Source organism: Fringilla coelebs (assembly GCF_963513975.1).
Source record: "Fringilla coelebs genome assembly, chromosome: 4".
NCBI lineage: Eukaryota > Metazoa > Chordata > Aves > Passeriformes > Fringillidae > Fringilla > Fringilla coelebs.
The window spans coordinates 45,374,290-45,393,353 of record NC_140032.1 but is presented as its reverse complement, the minus strand read 5'-3'; the positions used below and the strand labels follow the sequence as shown (position 1 = coordinate 45,393,353).

The following is a 19,064-nucleotide window of genomic DNA, read 5'->3' as shown; positions in this document are numbered from 1 at the left end:
TCAGCCTTCTTGCAAACAAGATAGCAGAGCAGCAGTAATTTTGAGAGCTTGATAGGATAAAGATAGCGAGGTTTGCAGTGGCATGCTTTGGTCTCCCATATTGACAATTCCCGATGGTTCTTGTAGATTGAAGGCACTGATCAGATTTCTTCTTGTCCATTTCCTGTCATAATGGGAAACTTGGTACAAATTGTACTGTGTTCTGAGCTGGAAGGGAACTGCCTGCTGGAGTTCATCAGTCCTGGTCTATAATACCTAACAGCCAGCAGGATTAACTTGGAAATTGAGGTGATTTAAGACGATAAAAAGGAGTTTTAAAGCAACAGCTTTATTGCAGTGCTAGAGGACATACCATGTTGGCTATAGATGGGAAGGTGGCTATTTGTTTGAAAGAAGAGTAGTCCTTTTGTCACATTTTACTGGGTTTACAGTGCAAGAAAGGGACTATTAGAGACAGACTTCTTAAAGGACATAATTTTAACAAGTATTTTTTATGGCTTAGAAAACAGCTTTGTGCTGATTTTCTGACAGAGCCTGTGTTATGTATGTAATATATAAAGCATCTATGAGCATTGAGTTATGTTGGTAACCGTGACATGACCCAAAGATATGCTCAGCTGGTGTGGTTGTATTTGGCTATGTGGGGGCAGTTTCTGTCAAAGGGTTTGAAGTAAAGAAAGAACTGAAGAGAAGAATAATTCTTATGAACTTTTGTATGCATGGCTAAACAGCATCCTTCTATAAAACAAAGCTGTCAGTATTTCAGCTTGCTGAGTGTCTGATCTATTATTGCTGCAAAGAAAACTTTTCAAAACTCGTCTGGTTAGAAGACTTCAGAAACAAATAGAGCAAATGGCAGTTAATCTGCTTTATCTTTCATTTTATATCTAATGGATCCCTTTCTTAAATCACACTTCCCTTGAAGAGCACTTTGTTTGTCATTCATTGTTTGTGGTTTTTTCTCAGGTGCAAAAAAGTTGTTTCAATTAAGAAAGAGAAAAAGCTTTGAGGAACTTATCACCCAAAAAATGCAGCTTTATCTTTTATATAAGCATGCATAGGTCTGAGAAATACATGGCATATCTCCAATTCACTTGATTAGCTAATGAATTCCTTCCTCCCTGCGGTGAACCAGAGTTGTGCTTGCTGTGTGATGTTTGTCCCTTCTGTGCCTGTGCTTTCCACCTTCCAGTTGTGTCACTAGGCTGGTCCCTTACTTGAGGAAGGACTTGCCATCAACCTGGCATCCAGAGCCTTTTTCAACCACAGATTGTTATTTGCAAATCAATACAAACAAGCAGCAATTGTCACACATCTCTGACCTTCACCAGGCTCTGGGGATCACCTGCAGCCTTTGGAGCTGTGACTCAGACTGTCTGGCACTGTTCTCCAGGCCAGCAGATGACCTGCATACCAAAGGGGGCTGCTGATGGCAACATTCCTTCTCCAGTGGACAGACCAGATGGAGGGACTGTGCTAGGAAGTGATGTCCCCTATGCTAGAGCATGATGGAAATGTAAGAAAAAACTTATTTACTGTGAGAGTACTTGAACTTTGAACCAGATTGTCAGGAGAAGTTATGGAGTCTCCATCCTTGGAGATACTCAAAACACAATTGGACACAAGCCGCAGCACCCTCATCCAGCTGTGCTTGTTTTGAGCAGTGGTTTTGGGCTAGATGATCTCCAGAGTTCCCTTTCTGCCTCAGCTGCTCTGGGATTCTGTTCTCTCCAAGTGCCTTAGCAGCTTCAGGGAAAGGCCCGTGGCCGTGGCTGAGGGGCAGGTGTTCTCTCTGGTGAACTGCCTGTCCCCCTCAGCTGTGTCTGTGACAGCCAAGTGCTCTGCTAGCCAGCCTAAAGAAGCCTAAAGCACCAGGTCCTTTTCATGCTTGACCCTTAGATGCCATAACAGTGCTCTTGTCCCAGACAGTGCCTGGCACTGTTGCCTTTGAATAATCAATGGAAACTGCAGGGCATGGAAAGGAAAACAATCCATTCTGTGCCACCTAAGTAGGAAGCGAGTTACCCGAGAGAGAACTCAGACAGAAGGTCTCACAGGGAGGCAGCAAACCAAGTGAGATCTTCCTTTGGTACTCTGCATGTTTCTATCAGAGGGACTGGTCTCCTGAAATGTGGCTGAAAGTATAGCTAGAGTCAAAACAGCTGCAGCATGGAGGTCTTGGACGAGATTTTCATTATGTCAAATTTAGTCTATGAAGCCTTGAAGGCTAATGCAGTATATGATGAATCAGGAGCCCACTGACAAGAACGCCATGTAGGATCTTGCATGCTGCTGCAGAGTAAACTGAAACAGGTAATATCTGTGGCAGAAAGCATCTCAGACTCTCTTTGGCTTCTACCAGGCAACTCGGCTGCTGACGAATAATATGAGATCAAATTCAAGCAATATATTTTCTGGGGATGTAGAGATGTAGGAAAAGCCTTGTTTTGTGTGTACTGCCATCTGCAGAGGTCTAAGTGCTCCCAGTAAGTCCCTCTAGCACTTCAGATGTGTGAAACAATGCTGCTCTTCCTTTCTTCAATTGGAGCTGTGTCTATAAAAGATTTATTTGTATTTTAAAGTGCTCTGTTTCTTTATAGGCCTAGTCTAAGTCATGTGAAGACCTCCTGTCTCTTTGGAGATGCTGTGTGCCTTAACAGGGAGTGAAGGATTCATGCACTGGATGTAGAGAGGGGCTTGTTAGCCTGACAGAAGAAAATGCAGGTGCCCTGTGCAGAGGGCAGGCACACCTGTGCCACCTTTTTGCCTCAAACAGGGTGATGGGCTATGAGGGTTTTTTTTAATGACTCTGGTACTGGGGGACTTCTGTTGTTGAAGGGCGTTGCTGGTATTCTGGGCTGGCCTCCCTGGCTGCAACTCAGACGGGTGTAGCAGTTTCTGTTACAGGGGCCTGGAAAGAGGGACTGTTTGGAAAGCAGCCAGAGCAGGATCTAGCCTGCTTCAGAGCTTGAGGCCATTGCTGCAGCATCCCAGAGTCTCCATGCGTTCAGTATCTCAAAGCTGCATGGGCATGTAATAAAATCTTGCCCCAAGGGACTGTTCAAGGCTCAAGATAAAGGCCCCCAGCCCCCACATTGGCGCTGGAGAATAATGGATTTTCTGCTTTTGTTTTTCTACTTATCAGTTATTAACTGCCATCAGTTATTAAAAGCCATGGCTGCAATTTCATGAAGCACAGGAAAGCACAGGATAATAAACTGGTGACCTTTTTTGGTCAAAAGAGTAAAGTTGTGCAGCATGTCCACAGCTGAAATGAAAAAGTATAATGAAATGCAGCTCATTTAGGGCTTCTACTGATTTTTGTGGGCCAAATGCAAGATATTTTTTGTGCTTTTCAGGAGGGGGAGGCCGGAAGCCATAACTGAGCTGTCCAGGTGTGCTGATGGAAAAAGGAGTGGGCTTGTCCAAGGGAAGGATTTCCTTGCAGTGTACCAGTTTGGTCTTGTCAGAGGCTCACAGAGAATCAGAGTAATTTAGACTGGGAGGGATGTACAGAGGTCATCTTCTCTAACCCCCTGCTCAGAGCAGCTCTAAAAAATTCAGGTTGTTTAACATTCAGGCTGTTCAACAGAGCTTCTGTCAGTTCTGTTAAGCATCACTGGCAGGAGCACCCACTTCTCAGTTTAAAAGTAATGATTAATTGCTGTCTTTGGTCTGAAATTCACGGCCTGGCTTGAGGAACTGGCAGACAGTTATGCAAAACATCTTTGCTTGTAAATTCCAGGGAAGTTATTGCTCCAGGACTGGCCAGTGGTCCTCTCTAAAGGTGTTCTTTGTCTCTGGGGCCCACGAGGCTGTGTGAGTGTGCAAACACAAGCCCGGGCAGTCTGTCATTACCCTTCTTAGGCAAGCAGTCTGTCTGACCGGCTGGGCTGACTTTGCAGGGTTAAACAGAGAGAATGGTCATTACATCTTTTTACACTTTCATTCACAAAATCCTGTGCACCCACATTCTTGGATTTCCACCCCACGCCTTGACAGCTGGTTTCCGTACTGCTTCCCTGGTATTAACCAAAAAAGGTTACTAATTGCCTAGCTTACTGAATGACACCCTAATACCAGGCACTTTGCAACTTGATAATTTATTGTGAGGAAAATTATTTGTTAATGATTGTCTTTTCTTGGTCTGTCTGTGCCATTGTTCCTGGGGCACAGGTATGTGTAAATTGATTTTGCATCATCTGAAAGAAGCAAGTGTATTTCCTTATTTCACACTGTTTTGCAGGGCAGTTCATTTTGATGTGTAATTAATTTGCAAACAAAGGCAACCTACTTAAAGTTTTATTAGGCAGGTTGCAAAATATTCTTGATTGTAAGAAAATTAAATTTTTTTAGGAATATCTTTGTTATTCATACTGTGGAATAACAATAGGAATAGTCTGTCCTAGAGTGATCTGAAAGCTACCAGAAATTCATTCATCTGTTGTCCGATTCCTTTTCCCTGGCACTTCCTCCTGAGAACCTTTGCAATTCTAATGAATGTTTTTCATCCCTGTTTCAGGGCTCAAGATTTCAGATAAATGATGTCTCAAAATCTAGCTGTTTGCTAAAACCTACTTCTCCTGTAATACATTTTTTACCTGATCCAGGTGGTCAGAGTTTGCCACTGAACTTCTGCACACATCAGGGAGAATTCTCTGCATCTCACAGGGTAAGCGCTTCGAGGGCCACTTTTTCCCAGCATAAAAAAGAAAAAAGAAAAAAGAAAACCTACAAACAAACAAATGGGAAAAAAAAAGGAGGAAAAAGACCCCGAACAAGGAATTCTAAGGTATTTTCTTGACTTGTGTATTGAAGGAGGAATCAATCAATCTCCCTCACTCCATCAAGTGCTTGAGTTCCGGTGGGGATGTGTGTGTTTCTGGGTGGAGCAGGGAATGCTTTGTGCACAATCTTTTTAGAGTTTTACTAACTTTGAACAGGAAAATAACAGGGTGGGTGGTAGGGAACGGAAGGGACAGCCCAGGGAGGATATTAGTGCTTGACAGGTGCCTGTGCACTCAGTCAGTAAAGCCTCAGGTAAGCAGGCAGCTGCGACAATGCCCTTTCCACAGGGAGCTCGGAGAAGCCAAAAAACCCAACTGATGTGACCAAAGCAAATGAAGAAATCAATGTTGCAGAAACAGCAGATGCTGTTCAGCAGTGATCAGCTTTTCCCACTGTCCTCACAAGGGTCTGCCCAGATGCTCCTACAACTGCTCTGAAATGCCTGTGAATGGATAACTTTGGGGAAAGCTGGAAAACGACTTGGTATGTTTTGGTAAAATTTCCCTCAAATTTTCCTCCTGTCTTTTTTCTTTCCTCCCCTCCCCTTATGCTGAGGCTGTTTCTGGAAGAGAGCGAATGTTCCAACAAAAATAACTGAAATCTTGAGACTTCATGGGAAGACCAAATGCTTCAAGCTTTTTGGCACAAATGCAAGTGCATCAAACAGCAGAAAACAGATTTGCTTTCTTGTAATTTTACTTTTTGGTTTGTGATTTTCGATTTTCGATGTAAATGCACATTTTCTCACGAGTGAATCTCCATTTTTTCCCCTTTCCAGATGGCTCTGAAGAATCACGTTTGTGCTGGGAGAAGGGAATTCCAAGGAGATTGGTGGCCCTTTTCACGGAGTAAGCATTTTCCACAGGCGGGGTTATGCCAACCATTAAATGACTAACATGTAATTAGGAGGCTGGATACTTATAGTTGTCTTGTCCCTGATGCCAAGGGAGTCCAGGACAGCTGTGGATGAGTGAGCACCGAGGTAGATCAGGCTTGGCTGACCAAGCTATTTATGTCCATATTTGTTTTTGTGTCGGCTCTCTCAGAAGACGAGCGACTTAGCGCCGCGGACAGCGCGGTGCCTTCCCGCTGCGGGTTTGACAGTGAGCATGTGGTAGAAGGTGCAGCCACTCAGGGCAAGGCCTGCAGTAGGGATAAAGGCTGGACAGAAAGGGAGTGCTGGAAAAGGGAAATCTCACACACTTCCTGTTTGGCTGTAGCGAAGAACAAGTCTTCTTGCTTGGGCCGGTTTATCTGCTCACTCCATCTCTGCCTGGGGAGCTCTTTGATGCGGAGCTGATCGGAAGGTTGCAGTCTCCTTATCAACTCCATGCTTGCCTCTGTTTGTTTTTATTCTGAAGTTCGTTCCCTCATTTTGCAATAACCCACAGGGTGCTGGGTGTTGCGCCAACCGTGCCTCAATGAAGGATCTTCATTCAACAGCTCTCCCTTCCCGTCACACCAGTCAATGCGACTCCTGCGTCTTCCAGCACCATCCTCTGCGCAGCCCAGACTTTAGCCAAGCCTTCATTGGTGGGCAGAAAGGCTACCAGGCCTACAGGGACCTACCATGGGATCTTCAAAAGTAGGTGGCATGTTTGAACCTGGCAGCTTTAATTTGGAGGCGTAATGGTGGTAAAGGGTACTGTCTGTGGGAAGGCTTTAGGCTTCAAGGACATAGATCCAGAGGAGAAATCTGCTTTTTCTCTTACCTTTGCTGCTCAATGCTCTAGCATGCCTCTTTCATCATTTTAGACCTGGGGTACATCCTGGATCTGTTTGAAATATGCAGCCTGAAAAGGGATGATAAACAGAGGGAAAGCTGAAGAGGAAATTGCAGGATGAAAGGGTGGTTTTGGAGGTTGTGGTCTGGGTGAAAACAGTAACATGGCTGGAGTGAGAAATGCAGAAGGAAACCCTTCTCTAGCATGGTCAGGAGTACAATGATTTGCTGTCTGTTTAGAAAGATGATGTCAGGTTGACACTTATCTTTTCTTCCTTCTGATCATCTTAATCTGCCTGCAGCTGGCTTTTATTGCAGCAGTGCAGAAACCAAGAAGCTCTTTTGTGGTAATAAAGTGCTAGTAACGTGATTTTTGAAAAACATGGGGTTTGGTCAGGTGTAGTTGTAATATTATTTCCCCCAAATCCTGCAGAAAATCCTGGTTGAATAAGTGATGGCAGCACAACTACGTAAGGGGAACACTGTAGATGTTCATCATTCTGGTTTTAACCCTTGTATTTTAACGAAGAAGCCATGATTTTCAGGGAGGAATGAGTAGGTGGTTTGCATCAGAAAGTATTTCAGGCAGTCAGAGGTGCTGGATATCCTTAGTTTTGTTTTACCATAACAGTATTTCAGACAGCACTGGAAAGTTCAGAGTATTTTTACAGAAATAAGTCCTCCAGGTGCAACACTCTACTATTGTTTCTTGGGTTAGAAGAGAGATTGGGTTCTAGATGTACAGGAAACATCTTGGAATTTGTAAATTCTGTTTAACTCACTGGATTCTGGATTCCTATGGCAACTGGGGAAAGCTCAGTCTCCCATGAGTGTGTTTTTGTTGGTGTCTCAGCAGTTGATGAAGCTTAAAAGTATGACCTCAGGGACAAAATTCAAAATAAATTGACTTATTTTTTAACATCCAAATGATTTGGCAGGATGGTTGAATTTTTGTGTGTGATTGTTACAGACTACAACATTAATCTTCTCTCTGTGTTGCTTTGGGCAAATGGCCGTGGACGATTGCAAGATACTACTTATTTTTTCCATCGTCGGTATTTTTAAAATTTTTAAAATAATTTCAGGGCATGCTGAAATAGAAACATTGTTTCTGGATGGACAAAACTTATTCTTTGTGCCCACTGAAGTGTTGTTCTCATTTTGTGGAAACAATATCACTTTAGTCAATAGTCCTGACTTTGCCAGGAGAGGATGAAGTTCATCTTTGGGCTCTGTGCTGCTTAGTAGTACCCTGCTCAATACCCAGAGATTTTCTGTCCCATTTAATATCCATAACATAAAATATATGCTACTCTGTCAGGTAAAGAAGAAATCCCCATCAGTTGTGATTGTGTTTGTTACATAAGCAGGGAAAACTAAAAGAGAATTCTCTACCTAACAGAATTGAAAAACCTTTTTTTTTTTTTCTAGTTAGATGTAAATCTACTTGCCTTGTCCTTGTTATATCAGCAGTGGTGTAAATAATTTTAATGACAGTTTGCTAGAGGGCAGTTAAATAACCTCTGAGTACAGTTTGGTTGCTTCCTATTTAGGAAAGGGTTTAATTGTTTAAATGCTTGTTTAAATTATTATAAAATCTAAAGTACATTGGGGAAAATCTGAGTTGAGTATTTACATGTTTGGGAAGGGATGAAAACTGCCTAGTCTTAATCAAAGCCCCAGTGTAACCAGAGTTCTTTGCTGGGCAGGATGTGGATCTGAGTGTGGGGCTGTAAACTTCACTGTTTGAGCTTGTCCCCCTCCACCTTAGTCCCTTGTAAGAGTAGAGTTTCACTATTAGCCTTATCCAGCTCCAGGATGCCTCTTTTCAAAACATTTCAAGCTAAGCTGGAAGGTGTGCTCTGTAAAATCCCTCAGGAAGCAAACCTGCTGAAGAAAACTGGGTGGAGCAGACAGCCTGGCTGGTCTTGTCCCGCTGCTGTGCTGTGTCCTGCACTCTGGGGAGCAGGAGCAGTGTCCTCTCTGCAGCTTCCTTGGGAAGCTCTCGTGCCCTGGCAGGCCATGGGGCAGAGCAGCTGGTGTTGTATATGGCAGGCTAAAAGTGAATATGCAGGTGGAAATGCAGCGCCACTTGCACCAATTTGTCATGCAGTAGGTGGGCAAAATGAATGCAAATTACAGGCTGCTGAGGTGTAGCAGGAAATAGATGCCAGCCCTGGTGCAAGGACACTCATGTGCCACTGGCATTAGTGGGAGTTTACCTCGATTATTGCAGGAGGTAGATGGGGTTCCTGCACGGTGCCAAAGAGAAACCCATCCTGCTCAGTTTGTCCCAGAGCAGATCCTGAATTCAGGAAACCCTAAAAGAAATACTTTTGCTTCTGGTACACACCACAGCTGATTTGACTCATATGGAATTGGAACCATTGATGTTTCCTTGCTGATTTCCCTCAGTTTCTGTCCAATTTAGACAGGAAAACTAGAATGAGACAGGACCGCCTCCAGAGCCTTAAAATCTTGTCATCTTCATTCCCTGAGCAAGCCCCAGTGTAATCCCAGCAGCTTTTCTGGCCTCTGCTGTTCCTTTTAGAGGGGGTTTCAGAAGTGTTTCCCTTTATTGTTTTTTCCCCATGCAGATTTATGATTGGGCACTTTGGGTCAACATAAGCTTTGCAAATCAAGGCATTCTGCTTCCACCACATACTCCTTCCATGTTTGTGGGTTTTTTTATTAAATACAGACCCCCCTTTTGAATGAAGCCAAGCTAACACAAAGCCTGGGATGCCTAATTTGACATGCTTCTGATACTAGACAATCTGAAAGCTTCATGTAGTCTGTGGACAGATTTGGTGATAACAGGGAGACAGATTTTATACAGAATTGAACACAGAAATTATCCAATTTCTCTGCCACTGGAGAGTTGCCTGGGGTTTCAAATCAGCTGAACCACCTGTCTAGGGAGCTTTCTCTAATTTCAGCAGCATTTTTCCCATGAGGAAATTTGTCCATCTCTATTCAGTGAAAATACATTGCTAGATCACAGCATTTCACTGTTTATCTAACCAGCCTAGCAACTGTTTATTATATATTGGGGTTTAACCTCAAACACCAGCTAAGTGCCATGCAGCCACTCACACCCCACACATACCACCCTCATCCCAGTGGGATGGGGAGGATATTTAGGGAAAAAAAGGTAAAAACCAATAGGTTGAGATAAGAGCAGTCTATTTGTTGAAGCTATTATTATTAATAATAGAGAGGGAACAAAAAAAAAAAGATCCCAAGAAAGACAACTGATGTACAATACAATTGCTCACCCACTGACCAATGCCCAGCCCATGCTTCAGCAGGGAGTGGCCCCTTCCAGCCAACCTTCCCCCCATTCATATTCTGAGCATGATGCTCTGTGTGTGGTATGGAATATCCCTGTGGTATGGAATATCCCTGTGGTATGGAATATCCCTGTGGCCAGTTCAGGTCAGCTGTCCTGGCCATGCTCCATCTCAGCTCCTTTCACATCTGCTCGCTGCCAGAGTGTGGGAAACTGAAAAGTCCTCGACTGACAGTGAGCACTACTGAGCCACAACCAAATCATCACTGTGCTACCCACATTATTCCCACACTAAGCCTAAAACATGGCTCTGTACCAGCTACTAAGAAGAAAATTATCCCAGTCAAAACCAGGACATAAAGTATAAAGTGCAGAAACAGGTACTATTATCCAGAAATAAGAGCATTTAAACTCCAGAGGAAGGTGGAGGCTTTGGGTCAGATTCTGAGCCCACAGAAGCTGTCACAGATGCACACCAGCAGAAGAGCTGTATCAGACTTGCAGAGCTCCTGGGAAGCGATGGTAAGTATGTACCAAAACAGAGATTTATTTCAGTAAACAAACTGAAGCACATCACTGTGTATTTGTTATACCACATTACATTGTACTGTAATATTGCAACTACTGCTATAGTGCTTTTTATATATTTTTTTTTTCCTCAAAGCACATTAAGAGACAGGTACTATATGTGTCCTAAAGCAGTGGTGAAGTTTTGTCAATCTAAGCATGCCTCTCTTATAGGAAGGACTAAAAGCAGAGGATGTGTAATAGGCCAGAGGAGATCATCTCTAGGTGACTGTTTTGGGTTTGGCTTTTCATCAGCCTGTCCTGTCAGCACCTTTCCTGAGCAGCCACTGCCAGTGGGTGGGTGCCAGAGCACAGCCTGTGCTCTCTTTCCTGGTGCATGCTGACTTAGCTGGACACTGCCTCTGGCACAAAGCTCACTGTAGGAATAGAGTCCTCCACTGGTGTCCCAGAGTGCTTCCAGCCCTGGTGAGGAAAACCTTGGAGGCTATTCCTCTGAAGCAGGCAGTTTGACTCCTAGATAGCAGTTTTAATTCTGCTTCTTTGTAAGAAGTCAATCTGAATTTCAGTAGGTAGAAGATACTAATTTCTTCTATAAACTAAGAGTTTCAGGCTGCAGTGAGGCAAGTGCATTTATGATTTATTTAATGCAATGCTTATCATTTGTTAATTAAACACCCTTAAAAACCCAAGTTAGGATATTAAGCAATATTTTTAATTTTCCTTTGAGACTAACATTTTTCTTTTGATACTCTACTGTTACTAAAAGTCAGACATAATTAACTGTGCCTTCTTATGCCTGCTATAATGCAAACAGGAGGGATCTCTCTGGCTCTGCATTCATTGGTGTTGAGGAAAATGTTCCTGAAAGGCTTTTTTGTGTATGATGTGAAGGAACCCAAGTATGGAATGCAGGGCTCCAAACCACATACCACTGTTCAGGAAAGGTCTCAGTGGGTATTTCTGGGAAAATATCAGCTGAATTTCAGTTGAAAAAGCTGAGACAGTGTTGGGAATTACTAGGGAAACAAGAGAGGACAAAGAAGTAAAATCATTATGTCAGCGTAAACAATTCTATGGCAACTTTTGTTGTTTCTCTTTGTCAGCAAGTATTTCACTCCTCTTCCTCATTGGAAAAATCTTAATCTGAGACATAGCAGTCTTCTGCCAAGAGATGAAATCCAGTCCTTGTTTGCAGTGCATTTAAGACTACTGCACAGGCATGGTTTCCTGGGAAAGAGCAGAGTTCCTGGGGAAGAGGGACAGGCCCCTTGAGCTGCAAGTCAGAAAGCCCTCTGAGGTCAGTGGGAGCTTTCATCTTCAGGGATTTGTTCAGGCATAAAATTTCCACTTCTGCTCTGGAAGGCTTCAGTGACTTTCCCAGATGGAGTGTTTTTCACCTTAGTGTGCATATCAGTCCCTGTTGCTTTGAGCACATAGCTCCCATGGACTAAGCAAAGACTGCTTGACTCTTGGTCTGAGAAAAACAAATTCACAGTGTTGAACTTTTATCAGCTCTCTCCAGAGTGCTCAAGCCCTGACAGGTCATCACATGGATCTCACTTGTTTCAGTCCTGGCATAGTTCTTTCTCTTGTGTGTACTGAATCCCTGTAAGTGCTGTTCAAGTTTACACAGTGGGACATGTCAGATAGAATAATTAATTTTCGAGGAATGAACCTTAGAAGGTACAGCAAAGCAGTAATAAAGTTCAAAGTTAATGGGAATAAAAATTATCAGTTCAATAATCTTTGTGGGTTTGTCTCACAGATATCTTTGAGAACCTGGATTAAAAATCCCCTTAGTCTGCAGCATGTCTATTCAAAATGTTTATCCAGATGGTGCAGCCTAACCAAGGATATTTTGCTCAAAAATACCTTTTGTTTTTAAAAATTATTTTCATTTGTAAAAGAAATTAGGAGGGGGGGATAAAATTTAACAGCTGCTTCTTGTTTATATATAAAAGGAAGGAGGAAAGATTAAATAAAAATCAAGAAAAAAGGCATCCAAGTCCCAAATAGCACCTCCTCCTCCCTTTAAATGGCTTTCTAAGATGAATTTGTCAAACAGCTTCTTGTTTGAAGAAATTCAGTTTAGAAGTTGGTGCTGAAACCCCTCTGCACCTATTTGAAATGATGTTCACAAACAGGTTTAGTGAATTAGGTGAAAGTCGTGTGTGAGTAGAATTACATGTGTGAGTAACTGTTGTGGACTGGGGCTTCTGTTTGTTAAAGATAACATGGAACTTGAAATAGAAGAAATAAAGAATAAGAGTTAGAAAAGGTTTTACACTATATACCAGGGTATGCTGAAAAGGTTTCAAATTTATAGTACTCTATTTAACTGTGTCCCAGCCATGTTACTTCTGGTCTGAAACTGCTGTTTCACTGATATGATAGGCAGTAATTTCTTCAGGCTCACCTATTGTGGTGCAGAGGTGGCATTCAGCCTTTCAAATGAGCTTCTCCAACCCAGCATTTTGGTTTGAGGTTATGCCAGGATCATTATAGCTGAAAGACCTTCCAAGTGTTTTCCTTCTGTGCAGCCTAATCAAAACAACTGCTTTATAAATGAGAGTATCTACAAGAAGACAAGAATGGGTTGTCTTAAGTGAAATGCATTTTTGTGTTTGTTTTGTTGGCTTTTCTTGTAACTCAGTCTCATTTCAAACATAATAGATACATTTGCAAAGCACAGAAGCCATAAAAAAGACTTTTACCTGGAGTGAGGGAAAAAACCCCAACAAACCATAAAACAACAAATGCATGTTGAACTCACCACTGACTTTATGATTTCACCTAAGAGCTACAACTTAGAAATATTCTTGTTAGTGAGGTAGAGTCCTGACTATTTATACTTCCATATTTTTTATTTCTCCAGTTGAAGTTTTAAGGCAAGTTTCAGACAGTAGTCTCAGAAATAATTTTGAAGGTGTTCATCTCTGAACTGTTAACAGGACTATTCAATTTCAGTCTTTGTTTTTTGGGGGTCTTCTTGGTTGGTTGGTTGTTGTTTTTGTTTGTTTGGCATTTTGGGGGTGGTTTTTTTTTGGTATGGAGTCACCAATGAGTTTTGATGCAAACTTGATGAGAGGTTAATGGCTGTTGTACAGGATAGCAGGAGGGAAGGAATCACTAAATAGGACGTGCAGAACAAGTCAGAACAGATCCAAGTGACAAATTATTACTCCCATTTTCATTCAATCACGTATCATGATATTTGGCCTGAGTCAGTTGTTTTCCAAGCCAAAGTAATAAGATTGTAATTGTAAGGCATCACACTGGAATTAGAATGAAATATCAGGATCTGCTTTGCTATTTCTGAGCCATGCACAGTTGCTTGCTGTCCTTTTCCTGCCCCAGCTGCAGGGGTCACTTGCAATTATTTCAACTTATTTGAATGTATTTAAACTTCTGGCTGATGGGGTGTGTGCTCTGGGAGTGAGCTGTGTGTACTTTGTATATGGAAACTCACTGAGGTGCCTCACACCCTGCAGCCTGCTTTCCTGGGGTGGGCTAGAGTAATGGATCTTAACCTGCAGGTCTGCATGTCTGCATGAGTGAGGTGTCTGAAACAAAATGAAGGACTCTACAAAAAATAGTGACTTCTTGTTCTGTGTTTTGTAATGGCTGATAACAGAAAAAATGGCTTTAAGGTTCTTAAGGGGCCTTTGAGTTTATAGACAAAGACAGAATTTGCTGTAACTAACTTTTTTTTCAGGGAGTTTTTAAAATAATACTGACTGTCTATTGGCTTTCCATGAGTTAATTTGGATTAGTACCCACATAATTAAGAGCACAGCAGAAAGAAGCATCTGGTGAGGTTCCTACTCACCTGTCTTTGCCCATCCCTGTCATTCTATCACTGTAGCAAATACTGCTTAAAGCAGTACTTGCCTTTGTGTTTAGATTCAGTCTGAACAGGAAAGGAAACACAGGCTCTGAAATCTCTTTCTCTTTTTTGTTCAGCTCTGTTTTGAAGGCTGAAGTGGACTGAGCAGCTGGAATAATGTATAGATATGTACTATACAAAGTATGGGGTGCTTTCCCCCAATTTTAGTGCAGAAAGCAGGTTTGGGAGCAAAGGTGCCAGTGTGTCTGATAACTGATTTGCTTAACCAATTGAAAGCTGTGTACATTGTTGTGTGAAAGTTCACCTAGCTGAAAAATAAGTTTTGGTCTTGCAAATTTCTTGTTGGGAGTCACATGAGAATCTTAGTAAGATTCCTGTTTGATTTGGCCCTAATAATACCTAAAACTGTCAAACCTGTCTGTGTTCTTTGACTTTTAGCAAATCCCAACACCTATTTCAAAATAGTCTTGTGTCATGGTTTCATTTTCAAGGGTGTTGGGTGAGAAGTCAATTAGTATTGCTGGGAAGAATCAACTGATGCTGAGGGAGAAAATTTTAGCTTAATTTTTTGGGGGGGAGATAAGGGCCTTAAATAAAAAGGACCTCTTAATAATCTCCCTTTGTTCTTATTTTTCCCCAGGATTCATCAGTCACCTATCAAAATAAGACATCTTGAGCCCTGGAAAATTGCTGTGATTGTTATTGGAACAGCAGTGGCAGCAGCTATCACCATTGGTCTCCTAGTTTATTTTCTGGCCTATGGTAAGTTTTGCATAACATATCACTATTTCTGTGCTTAGTGAATTTTCTCTGTGCCTGTTGTGCCAGATGACACTGTGAGCTTTCACCAGTCTGTCTAAAGCTTATTTGAGGGAAAAAACACTGTCTTCTCTAGAGCTCTCTTTCCTTCCTCATTTAGCATCTTTGCAGATCTCCTAGGAACACTTCCTGCTCTGCAGGGTGATTTAGGGCTGTGGTTTCTGTTGGTTTTCATTTACTTTCACTCATTTCACATTTTTCTCATGATCTACTTCTGGGATGAAGTCAACACACAAGTGTCTGGTCTCCCTTACATGAGTGGCAAACAGAGCTTTCTGCATGTCTCTCTGGGGTGTTTCTCTCTCCCCTTTCTCTGATCACTAGCAGCTTCCTGACAGGGCTTGGTGTTGAGTGGACAGGCCAGGAAGGAAGGCAACTAAGCAGCAAGGTGCAGCTTGTGATTCTGTGTGAGCCCCAAGTGCTGTTGGTTAGCCAGAAATGTCACTGCTGGGAAAACTTGGATTAGATCCCCTAAATGAATCAAGTGATTGCTCCTAGCTTTTGGAAGCTGTATTTGAATGGGTTGGATACAGAAGAAGGCTCAACCACTCCCTAGATGTCAGGATATCAGTCAGTGCCAGGTGTTTCTCTAAAGTTCATTCATCTTGGTACTTTGAGTACTGCCTGTTCCTCTTCTTTCCCTTACAGATCAGAAGCTGTTCTATTACAGTGCCAATGTAAAAATCACCAACATCCGGTACAAGAACGAATTTTCCAGACAATCCTCAGGGAGGTTTAGAGACCTGAGCGAGAGGGTTGAGAGACTGGTAAGTTTGGACCATTGTGCCTTTCCATTAAGGACTGTGTGATAATACAAGAGTCATTAATGTGAACAGCACACCCAGAGACCACAGGGTCTGGTGTACCCTCAGTCCAGTGCCCTGGTGGGCAGACCTGGGCCATGGACAGCAGGAGAGGCATGATCATACCTGGCACACCAGGCACTTGCCACTCGGCATCTTGTAGCCTGTCCCTCTCTCTGTCTCTGCAGTGGTGAAGCTGATATTCAAAATAATCCCAGCTTCCTCCTGTGTCACTGATCATGGGATCACAGAATACTCTCAGCTGAAAGGGTCTCACAAGGACCGTGAACTCCAGCCCTTAAGGGAGATGTCCATACAGTGACTGAACCCACAACCCTGGTGTTTTTAGCAAGAGGCTCTAATCAGCTGAGCTAATCTCATCATTTGTGCGTATTCTATTTCCATGCCCCCAGCCTGGCTTTGTGATTTATGTCTCATTGTCTCTAAGGAAAGCATTCTTTTACACCCTCTCCTTTACAGGGTGGAGAACTCTACCTGTTGGGCTGTTACTGTGTGTTGAGAAAACAACACACGAGCCCTTTTCCTGTGCCTTTGGTATGTTTTGTTGGGAAACCCTCCTACAAATAGCAGAGGTTGCTGAGAGGCTCTCAGTCATACAGTAGCTATGGAAATAAATAGACACATTGCAATTTCCTTTCTTGTTTTCTCTTTGGGACTCTACCCCAGAGATGCTAATTACAGAGTTCATCTCTATACAGCAATAAGCACGTGACTGTGCTTGTATCTTTTTGTGTTTCGTTCATCAGAATCCGATGCATATCTCTTACCTCCTGTTTGGCAACCATGCACAGACACCCAGTTAATAGGACAATGCTTTGCCCCCCACTATCATTTAATTTAGGGCAGTGTCACTCGTCCACAACAAAATGTGAGCTGTGCTGGACATTGCTCTGGAGAAGTAGGGTGCTGTGTAGGGACTTGACATTTCTTCACAGCTCTACTGCTGAGGTGAACTTAGTTAAGTTTTCCTCTTCTCTGTACGTGTCTGTTCTCTTTCTGCACTCTTTATCTACTGGGATTTCCCAGGATGTACTTCTGGTGCATATCTGTATGCATAGAGTCTTACACGAGCTGTGTTTGCTTAGGTGGTACCACTTTACAGCTACTGCCGAATAATTGCAATAATTTTCACCTTGTGATGTAGGACCTCGGAGAGGGAATGTTCTCCCTGACCAAGAAGACACTGTGTATTGCTGAGGGGGAATGAAGGCAAGAACTGAGAAGGAGTCTGAGGAATAACACTTCACTGAGTACAGTTGTATCCCTTCCTCCCACTCCATTCCTTCTTCATTTTCTTTAAAAAACATGTGCCTCCTTTGGCAAAGAAACACTCATTTTAGCTAAGGAGTTCTTTCAGACAGTGTCCAATGCAATCAGATTTCCTCTGAACATGGCTATCAATTTAGATGCTTGAATGGAAGCCAATGCTTTAGAAACCCCATCTCCTCTCTGGGTGTTGAGCAGTTCTGACAGTAGTGACAGTAAATACCAGTGCAGGTTGAGCAGTGAGAACCATTATATCAGGGCATGTTAATTGTACCTGATAAGTAACACCATAACAAACATACACAGAACTGTGCTGTCTTTCCTTCATTCCTGTAATTTTTCTTAAGAGCTGTCCTTAATTCAGCCATTAAATTCTATGTTTCTCTCTCAAATTTTATTAATTCTTTGCTTGTATAAATGGTCCCTGCCATAAGTTTGACTTTTTGTGGTTTTAGTTCCAGGTGTTCCACTTAACAAGGATGTATGAGATGGAGAATTGTCTGTAACTTATTGAAAGCAACTCCTTACAGTAATGAAACAATGTGTTCCTTGTAAGTCTGATTTTATAACAGCAAAACTCATCTTGTGGTGATAAAAATCAAAGCAATCTTTCCAGACACACGTATCCTCTTGATATCTTGACAGCTGTCTCAAAACATTTGCATTTTTATTCTCAGCATCTTCGCAGCAACTCTATGATAGAGGAGGAGAGACTTGAGTTCTTTATCACATTTCCTAATTTGTCTGGGTTTACCAAAACCCTTTGCAGTCTTTCCCTGGCTGGTTTTGGATGTCCAAGCCTTCCCATTGTCATAGTAGTAACGATACCTTAAGCTCACATTGTGAAACAGTGAGTCAATGCAGATAAATGCAATGTCTTTCTCAATACTTGGTGCAAAGTGAACAGAAGTGAATCATCTCTGATAATCAGAAGCATTCAAATTACCTGAGCTAGTGCAACTCCCTGCCAAGTGTTCCCTTCTCTGACTCCTTCCTGATGAAGCCCTCCTTCATTTGTCTCCAGAAAGACCCAGAAAAGAGCTCATTTCAGAGCTGGTGCTTCACCAGGAAAAATGTTTTTGATCCATATGGAAGCCATATCATGACTTCCTTGGGACCTGCAGCAAATGCCCGATGTTTGCTTTGGTTTCCAGATTTGAATAGTAACACCCATTGTGTGAACAACATTCCTGACTCTTATCTCATTGAAGGTGGGAGGGAATGCAGCCAGATCATGCCAGAGAGCTGATGAAGCTGGTGCACCAGTCAACATCTCAGGGCTGACTGGAAAGTCTGGAAAATGTCTTCTGGGGTGGAGCTGGGGGGACTGAGGAACAGATGATGAAAGGTCTTTGCTCCTTGACTGGCTTCCTGTAAGTGTCTGTGAGTGTTTCCTTTGTGCTCTCTTGAAAATCAGACTTGAATGAATGCCACTAGGGAAAGAGAGATTCCAGCTCACCAGAGCCTCCTCGCTTTTCGAGTTGGACCAGTCCCTCTTCCCTTGCCAAGCTAAAATGCTCTGTGCCAGACTGTCTCCTCTTACACTGGATAAAAAGGGCACAGTCACAGCCTTATGGCTCCTTCTCCAAGGAGCTTCTATTTTATAGTGGGTTTACTTATTTTGTGGCTCATCTGCACAACTTTTACACATTGTTTTTCTCCAACTACTTCACCAGACTTGGATTTCTTTTTCTTCTCCCACAAAATGTATTAATTCTTTTGAATTTCCCAAGAATGCCTTGGAGACATAACTACCCTCTTACTAACAGTATCCTGGGGGAGATTTCCAAGGCCCTGCTTTAAGCTTTGCTTCTTCAGCCTCTCTGGCATGCCAAAGAGGGGAGGGAGCTGTGACAATCAGATAGACCTGGGTGTCTGGGATATCCCAGTTGCCTACTCTGGGCAGCTGCAATAACTGCCCTGTGTGCAGGAAAAAGGGTGGAGGGGTGTTGTGTCTTGTGTAGAAAGTCATCTTTG

General features: G+C 42.7%; 1 protein-coding gene across 1 annotated transcript in view; it reads left to right on the top strand.

Annotated features, from left to right (window-relative positions):
* Positions 1 to 6,209: 6,209 nt before the first annotated feature.
* The window catches only part of LOC311153054 (transmembrane protease serine 11E-like), a gene marked incomplete at both ends in the record, with an annotated part of 39,410 nt that continues 26,555 nt past the window's right edge, over positions 6,210 to 19,064 (top strand). The window contains 3 exons of the mRNA XM_084204605.1: positions 6,210 to 6,373; positions 14,819 to 14,940; positions 15,646 to 15,764. Of these exons, the coding sequence (XP_084060731.1) occupies positions 6,210 to 6,373; positions 14,819 to 14,940; positions 15,646 to 15,764 (405 nt within the window). The remainder of the gene's footprint in view (positions 6,374 to 14,818; positions 14,941 to 15,645; positions 15,765 to 19,064) is intronic.